This window comes from Bos taurus, chromosome 17, assembly GCF_002263795.3.
Source record: "Bos taurus isolate L1 Dominette 01449 registration number 42190680 breed Hereford chromosome 17, ARS-UCD2.0, whole genome shotgun sequence".
Classification (NCBI taxonomy): domain Eukaryota; kingdom Metazoa; phylum Chordata; class Mammalia; order Artiodactyla; family Bovidae; genus Bos; species Bos taurus.
The window spans coordinates 61,793,513-61,802,377 of record NC_037344.1 but is presented as its reverse complement, the minus strand read 5'-3'; the positions used below and the strand labels follow the sequence as shown (position 1 = coordinate 61,802,377).

The window sequence follows — 8,865 nt, the reverse complement described above, 5'->3', positions numbered from 1 at the left end:
CAATTTACGCGACTGAGTGTAACTTTGAGCACACAACGCACGGTTTAACGCCAAGATCTAAAGGAGAATGAGAAGGTCCTTTGGGAAAAGCGCGGCGGAGGCTCCACAGAGCCACTACTGCCATGACCAGCTTCAGCACAGAATGGAAGCAGGAAGTAGTGGCGGGCGTCGCGTGGGAGTGACGTCATGGAGGAGCCGGCGGGGAAGGGCGGGGGAGGAGGAGGAGAAGGAGGAGGAGCGAACCGGGCTTGGGGGGCGGCTGTATAGTCTCCGGGCTCCTCGGGCCTTGAGGGGGGTCTGCGCGCGGCCGGCTGGCTCTGCCCCCCGCTCCGTCCGGTCCGGAGCGGGCCTCCCTCTGGCCAGCCCGATGTGACCGGGCCCAGCGGAGCCTGAGTAAGGAGCCGGTTCGTCGCGGAGCCGGAGGGCGGGAGGAACATGACATCGCGGAGGTGAGGAGCCCCGAGGGCCTAGCCCGGGCCTCGGCCCGGCCCCCGCCGCTTTCAGTCAGCTCCGCCCGGGAGGGGGCGGCCCGGCTGGGCTTCGGACTCCCGCCCGGGGTCGCGGGGCAGGCTCCGTTCCAGCTCCCTAAGCCCTCCCGGGCCCCGGGGCCCGGCCCTAGCGCGCCCCCAACCCCTCGGGTCCTCATTCATTTCCTGCCTCCGCGGAGTTCCGGCTCCCGCAGCCCTGGGGATGCCCGTCAGGATGGGGTCAGGTAGAGCCGCCCGGGGAACCGCGGACGCTAGCGGCCCGGCTCGGCGCACCGCATTCCTGACCCATTGCCTCGTGAGAATTGCCTCATGGTGATTCCGAAATAACCCCGCTCACTTAGGGGAGGCTCCTCGGCCCGGGACGCGGGAGGGGAGAGGAGAGAGTTGCGCGAGGCCAGGCCAATAGTCTAGCCTCTTTGGGTCACTCTGCGTCTTGCGCGCATTTGGGGGCTTTACTCAGGGTCCTTGACCACTTTGTATGCCTCTCTGCCTCTTCTTCCTCCCCACCCCCCCCCACCCCTCACGTGCCAGAAATGGAAAAACTGACTGTATCTGCAGCTATTAGAAGTATTTCCTTCCTCTGCGATCTTCGCTTTGGGAGGTGGGAGGGAAGGGATCGTATCTTTAGTTATTTTAATCCTTCACCGCAACCTTAAAAGTCAGGTAACATTAATCACCTCCGTTTTACGGATGTGGAAACTGAGGCTCAGAAGAAACATACTGGTAAATGACAGGGTTTGAACCTAAGAGTCAGAAGGAAGATGAGTGAGTTAATGAGATCCTTGGAAAGTTCAGAGTAACCATACTACTAATTGCTAACATTTATTTAGCTCTTACCGTATGCCAAACATATTTAATCCTTATTATAACCCTATCAGGTAGGTACTGTTATCCCGCTCTAAAGAGAGTAAATGAATTTCAGAAGTTAAGCAACTTGCCTAGTAGTAGTGCTAGTTCTAGTGTTAGTCGCTCAGTTGTGTCCGACTCTTGGCTAAGGTCACTCGATCAGTAAGTGGTGGAGACAGAACCCCACTGTTAATTACTAGTCTGCTATTACAACTGTTGCCAATCATTTGTAAGCCTTAATTTTGTTGTTAAATATTAGTATCATCAATTGTTTTCAAATAATGATCCTGCTATTGTATTGTCATTCTGTATAGGATTCACACTGTCTTAGACATTTGAAAAACTGTTTCAAGCTGTTGGGGTTATTGACTGAGAGACTTTTCAAAACATTAGGAATGTCTTCTCAGAAATACACCTGCACATTATTCATTGATGGGATGAAATGAGAGAAAGGAGAAAACTGAAAACTTAAGCAGTGAGTGATTTGGACAGGTCTTCTGGCAAGTGCTTACAGATCTGGGTAATATATAATTGCATTTCAGCAGAACAGTGTATAGCCTCAAATGTTCTAATTCTTTAGAGAGCATTTAAATAAAAACAGTTTTCTATTCTTTAATCTGTCAAATAGTCATTGAGCCTTTTGTTCCTTGTGTCTGCTTTTCCAGACAAGTAAGGATCTGCTTCTTTTAGGAGACAAAAAGTCTGGGGACTGGGGGTGGGGTAGGGGCTGGGTAGTAATAGACCCTACATTGTCCAACTTGTTAATTTAGGAGCCAGGAAGTGTGAGAAGAGCCAAAGCAGCAAGTGGTAAAGATGACAGTTTGAAATGAAGTAATTCCTCCTCTCCTCCTCCAGCCCTCCCATACTTGTTATGGAAGAAAAATATGTGCCCCCTAAAAAGTCAGATTATTGTAATGCAGGACTTCCCAGGTGGCTCAGTGGTTAAGAATTCACCTGCCAATGCAGGAGACTCGGGTTGGATCCCTGGGTGGGGAAGAGTCCTTGGAGAAGGAAATGGCAACCCTCTCCAGTATTCTTGCCTGGGAAATCCTTTGGACAGAGGAGCCTGGCTGTCTGCAGTCCATGGGGTTGCAAAAGAGGCAGAGATGATTTAGCAACTAAACGATAACAACGACAACAATGCACACAATTGGGGATTATTTATTATTAGTTTTCAGATCATAGGTCTTTTATTATTTTTAAACCAGCTTTATTGAGGTATAAGTGACATGCCACAAATTGCATATATTTAAGCATACAATTTGATAAGTTTCCACACATGTATACACTCAAGAAACCAGCAACACAAATCAAGATAATGAATATACCCATCACCCCTGTGATGGCTCCTGGAACCCTTTATAATCCCTTCCTTGTTGCCAGGCAGACACTTTTCTGCTTTCTGTCACTATACCTTAGTTTGCATTTCCTAGGATTTTATACAAGTGGACTTTTGTGTGTGGCTTCTTATGCTCAGCAAAATTATATCGAGGTTCATCTATGTTGTTGTGTATGGCAAATAGTTCCTTTTTATTGATCAGTGATATTCTACTGTATGGCTTTACCACCATTCATTTTTCCATCCAGTTGTTGGTGGACATTTGGGTTGTTTCAGAGTTTGGCTTCACAAATAAAACTGCTCTGAATGTCCGTGTTCATGTGTTTATATGGATGTATACTTTCATTCTTCTTTGATAAATCCTTATCAGTGGTATGGCTGGATCACATAGCAGATGTGTATATATATATTTAGGAGATATAATTTTAAAAAATTTTATTGGAGTATAGTTTATAATTTTTTTTACTTTAAAAAGTTATTTATTTTTTAATTGAAGGATAATTGCTTTACAGAATTTTGTTGTTTTCTGTCAAACCTCAACGTGAATCAGCCATGGGTATACATATGTCCCCTCCCTCTTGAACCTCTTTCCCATCTCCCTCCCCATCCCACCCCTCTAGGTTGATACAGAGCCCCTGTTTGAGCAGATGTATATTTAATTTTTTCAGAAACTACCAAACTTTTTCAAAATGTTCCCACTGGCAGTGTATTAAGAATTCAGTTTCTCCACATCTTGGCCAACACTTGGTGTGGTCAGTTTTTAAATTTCAGTCATGTAAAGGTGTGTCATTGTAGTTTTTTCCTATATCAGTACTGTTAAATTTAATTTACTTATTTTAATAGAGGTATAATTGACATGTAACATTATATTAGTTTCAGCTGTACAGCATACTGATTTGATATTTATTTATTGTAATTTTAATTTGTATTTTCCCTGGTGACTAATAATGTTGATCATTTTTTCATGTGTTTGTTTGCCATCTGTGTCTCTTCTTTGGTGGCACATCTATTGATTAAATATTTTCCCTTTTAAAATTTATGTGTAAAAAATAAAATTTACTTCTTTGTTTTCTTATTGAAATTTGAGAGCTTTTTTATTCTGGATACAAGTCTTTGATCGGAATTGCAAGCATTTTCTTTTAGTCTGTAGCTTGTCTTTTCATTTTATTAAACAGTGTCTTAAGCAGAGGGTTTTAATTTTGATGAAGTCGAATTTATCAGTTAAAAAAAGTGGATCATGCTTTTGGTGTTATTCTTAAGAAATCTTTGCTTAATCTAAGTCTCAAGTGTTTTCTCCAAGTTTTATAGTTTTAGGTTTGTGATCCACTTTGAGTTAACTTTTGTATGTGGTATGGGCTGTGGATGTATCTTCTCTTCTTTGCATATGAGTGTTCAGTTGTTCTAGCACCGCTTGCTGGAAAGACTGTCCATCTTTACTGAACTCACACCTTTTTTGAAGATCAGTTGTCCATTTGTACATGGGTCTATTTCTGGACTCTCTTCTGTTCTACTGATCTATTTGTCTTTATGTCAGTACTGCACGATCTTGATCATTGTAGCTTTATAACAAGTCTTGAAATCGGATAGTGTCTTCAGTCTTCAAACTGCTCTTTTTCAAATGACATTTAACCTCAAAATTAATACATTCACCAAGTAGTTACTGAACCAGGCAGGATGAGGCAATAAAGTAGGCAAAGATTGCTGTTCTCATGACTGAGAGAGAACGTGAACAAACCCATGAATAAATAAGACTATTTCAGGTAGTAATAACTTCTGGGAGGCCGAAAAAAGCAAATGTGGAGAATGTGGTTAGTTTTGATAATGGGTTTAGGAAAAGTCTCTGAGGAGGTGATCATAGGAGCTGACTCCTCAGTGACTAATATTCTGAATTTTGTGTAGCTTAATTATCAAACTAATCTTTTTTGGTTCATGGGTTTAGAGTCTCTATGTGTTCAGTAATTAAAATGTCATATTCAGTATGCTGATGCCTCTCAGCATCACAGGTAGGGAAAGGATGTGCAATTAAATGACAAGCCCCACCCCCACACACCCCTCTGCCATGGGCTTCCCTGGTGGCTAGGCAGTAAAGTATCCACCTGCCAATGTAGGAGATTGGATCCCTGGGTTGGGAAGATCCCCTGGAGAAGGAAATGGTAACCCACTGCAGTATGCTTGCCTGGGAAATCCTATGGACAGAGGTGCCTGGCAGTCAGTGGGGTCGCAAAGAGTCAGACATGGCTTAGCCACTAAACAACCACCACCCCAGGTAATAGAGTGATGGCAGTTCTGTGTTTAGATTTTGAGATTGCTTGGCTGCTCTACTCTGCCTCGCCCGGCTGACCAAACAGGTTATATCTTTCAGCATCTGGTACATCTTTGGCATTTGCTTTTTTTCCTCTGGGAGAGACTGTCTGATGACGTGTACTGAGAGGGGCAGAAAATTTAGCTTGTTCTCTAACTCAAGGCTTTTGGTTTATCTGTTGCAGGTCAAGTACATTTTGTCCCAGGCTCTCCCTGGTGGCCATGTTTGTTTATCTCCTGTGGGAGTCAATAAACTTGCCTTACTGAAAAATAACAGCTCTGTGTCTTTCCAGTTGAAACTTGTTGTCTTTGCTAACGTCCTATCCAGAACTCGGGTTTTTGTCCAGAGCTGCTCAAATGCAAGGCCCACTGCTAAGATTACTTACTCCTCTTGCACGTGGTCAATGTGGTGACTGTTAGAGAGTCACACGAGATCTGGAAAAGCAGAGCCAACCCTTGTTTGTAATTGTTACTAGTGGGCCTTGGTGTACTTTGTTAGGCAGCAGCAGAACAATAGAAGACACTGTGCTTATTCCTTTTTCCCTTTGGGAAACACAGATAGCACTTGCCTTCCGATGCTGCCCTTTTTAAGGAAGGGGAAGACAAATACTGATGTTTGGTAGGTTCTGTGGCAGTTGTGGACTGCACCCAAGGGTTTGAGAACCGCCCCCGCCCCCCCGAAGTGGATTCAAGCTCCCTAAAATTGCAGCCCAGTTCACTACTGAGTTTTGGAGGGTGATGTGCATTCAGCAAACTCTTAGCAGTGCTGAAATATGAAAGACACAGTTCGTGTTTTCAAGTAGCATTGACTTTAGAGGGAGACAGACTTGTGGGCCAGCATCGAACGAGTTTGATGAAAGTAGTATCAAACTGAAACTGAACTTTGTCAGTACAGAGCGTACTGTTTAGAGCACACACATACTTGTGCGCTGATGTGCACTTCACACACACTGTGTGTGTCTGTTATATACACATACCTATACCCACATGCAATATGTTTATTTTTAAAACAGTAGACTATAGATCCAAGCCTTTGTCACTCCACTGACCCACTCTAATGGAACCTTGACTTATTCATTCACGAATGTGGGATTTAACTTGGTTATCAGGGGATTACTACGTATGGGGGGCACTGTACTAGGCGTTGAGTGTCCAGGTTTTAAGGAAACAGTGAGTGTGAAAGTGCTGAGGTGCGGAGTTCTCAGAGTGCTTGAAGGACAGACAGGAGCACGTGGTGGAGCTGACACTGGGGCTGTAGGTGGGGACGAGACCACGCAGGGATTATTAAGGTCCTCAGCATCACGTGGACCACAGAGAAGAGTTTGGATTGTATTTTAAGAGCAGCTCAAACCCACAGAAGGATGTAATCGGGGAGTGGCATGAGATGATCTATTTAAAAATATCCCTCTAGCTGCTCTGAAGGGAGGGTTGTTAAGAGGTTCGAGTGGACCCTGGGAGAGCAGACAAACAAGAGAGAGACTTCAAACAGGATAGAAGCCATTTGTGGAAAGATTTTTGCAGGCAGTTTCCAATGCCTTGTCATCAGAGCAGAGATACTGACCAATGAAACTCCGTGAAAAGATAATGATCAATTAAGCCATAGCTCTATACTACCATTAAAAAACTGCCTTCACTTTTTTTCTAGCCTCTGTTACCTAGAATCCTTTTCCCTATCAACTACCCCTCCCTCATGACTCATCCTTTTCCCCATTGAAAATTAGCATTTAATTGGAAAAGAGGAATATTCTTGTAATCTGCAGAAAGTACCACTTTAAGCTTTCTCCCCAAGGACAAAGATAATCATTTTTGTAGAGCAGCGGGTAAGAAAGCCATACCCAGTATCACTTTATATTTAGGCAAGAAACTGAAATTAGACTTTGGATCCCTAGTTTAAACTCCCTTCTTAGCATAGCAGCCTTGAGAATAAGTTCCTGAAATTAACAGCCTGCTCGACTGTTTCCCCACATCACTGGGGGGAAGGGGACGCATGGATAAAATAATCAGCATCATTGTATTTTCTTTTTGGTTCATCAGCATTTTCTTTTTTAAACTCACTTGACATAAAGAAGAGCCTGGTCTCAGTGAGCTAGGGCTTTGTAGAATCTGTGCTCAGTAATGAGAGATTTACATTTTTGGTATGATTTCCCGGCAAGTAGTTTGGGTTAGTAAACTCTCTTGGAGGTGGGGGATTCTGTCTTTCCTTTCTTCAGGCCCACTCAGCACAGGACTGATTTGTTTCACACATTGGTTGGAGGCTCTTTTTTCCACAAGCATTGGGGTTGTGAGAGTGTGCATGTGTTTTCAGCTCTTTCTGCGAGATGGGTGGCACCCACCTGGGCCGTGTTGTGACCTGAGAGTCTTAATAAGTAATAGTGCTGCAGACTCAGAGAACAGACTTAACAGGGGGGGCTGGGGAAGGGGTAGTGAGGGTGTTCGAGATTGTCATGTACACACCGTTATATTTAAAGTGAGTAACCAACAAGGACCTACTGCACAGCACAGGGGACCCTGCACAGTGTTATGTGGCAGCCTAGACGGGAGGGGAGTTTGGGGCAGAATGGATGCATGTATATGTATTTAGTCCCTTTGCTGTCCACCTGAAACTATCACAACATTGTTAATTGGCTGTACCCAATATAAAAGTAAAAAAAAAGTTTTTTTAAAAAATAGGCAGTGCCAGAGGATGACCGATTAGAAGGGGTTGTCAAGCACCTGGAGGTTTGTGAGAGTTACAGTGTACAAGAGGAGAACGCTCATATTCCCTGGTGGCCCAGTGGTTAAGACTCTGTACTTGCACTGCAGGGGGCACCGGTTTGATCCCTGGTCAGGGAACTAAGATCCAGCATGCCTTGTGGCAGGGCACTGAAAAAAAAAAATACATAAGAGAACTCTCTTCCCCTCTTCTGCATGTGATTTTTTTCCCTGTGCCCTTCCTTTCTGGCTTTTCTCCTCCCTGATTTTTCTTCATTCCCCAAAATTAACTCAGGCATCCGTCCTTCACCAAGTGCCTATGGTAGACGTTAGGCAGACTGACATTTATCTGTTTCTTCTCATCTTTTATGGACCTACCTTGTTGATAAACCCAAATGCCCTTTTCCCCTCCTTTGAGGTAACATAGATACATTTACATGATTTGGGGAGACTAACCTCTGCTGTTTGAATTCACATGAAGCAGAAGATGGGGGCAGGATTTAGAGATGTGTGGCCTCAGTACCTACTATTACAAGTGTTTCTGTCATCCTTGAGGCCGGCTCTATAATCTAATATTAAACCTGTTAACTTCACAACCCTTTGGCTTCCCTTGTGGCTCAGTGGTAAAGAACCCGCCTACCAGCGCAAGAGATGTAAGGGACATAGGTTCAGTCCCTGGGTTGGGAAGATGCCCTGGAGAAAGACATGGCAACCCACTCCAGTATTGCCTGGAGAATCCCCATGGACAGAGGAGCCTGGTGGGCTAGTCCATAGGGTCGCACAGAGTCAGACACGACTGAAGCGACTTAGCACACGCATATCCTTTACCCTCCCTCACTAAGATCTCAGGGATTGAATGAACTCTTAACTGCTCTGTGTTAGAGGTGAGCATTTTGCGAATCACAAAACTACTAGTCATTGAACTACAAATATTAAACATGCAATTGGGAAAAAGTTTCTGGTAAATATAAAGAACTTTTTGAAAAGCATAGCTCAGGAAAGAGAGTTTACAATATATCAAAACTCAAGTGGGTGGATTATGTTGTAGAACTTTCAATTTCTAATTATACACCGTTCGAAATAACGTGGGGACAGCCCCTGAGCCCTGAAGTTCAGTTTTTGCAAAGACAGTGTAACATAAATGATTCATATGTCAAAATGGGCCATGTGAAACTAACATAATTATGCAAGAGAAGAATC

At 44.0% G+C, this 8,865-nt stretch overlaps 1 protein-coding gene across 4 annotated transcripts in view; it reads left to right on the top strand.

Moving 5' to 3' along the window:
• The first annotated feature begins 229 nt into the window (after nt 1-229).
• PTPN11 (protein tyrosine phosphatase non-receptor type 11) overlaps nt 230-8,865 on the top strand; it is a 70,663-nt gene continuing 62,027 nt past the window's right edge. For all 4 annotated transcript variants that reach the window (XM_059876402.1, XM_059876401.1, XM_002694590.7 and 1 more), the window contains exon 1: nt 230-449. In XM_059876402.1, the coding sequence (XP_059732385.1) occupies nt 436-449 (14 nt within the window). In that variant the 5' untranslated portion in view covers nt 230-435. The remainder of the gene's footprint in view (nt 450-8,865) is intronic.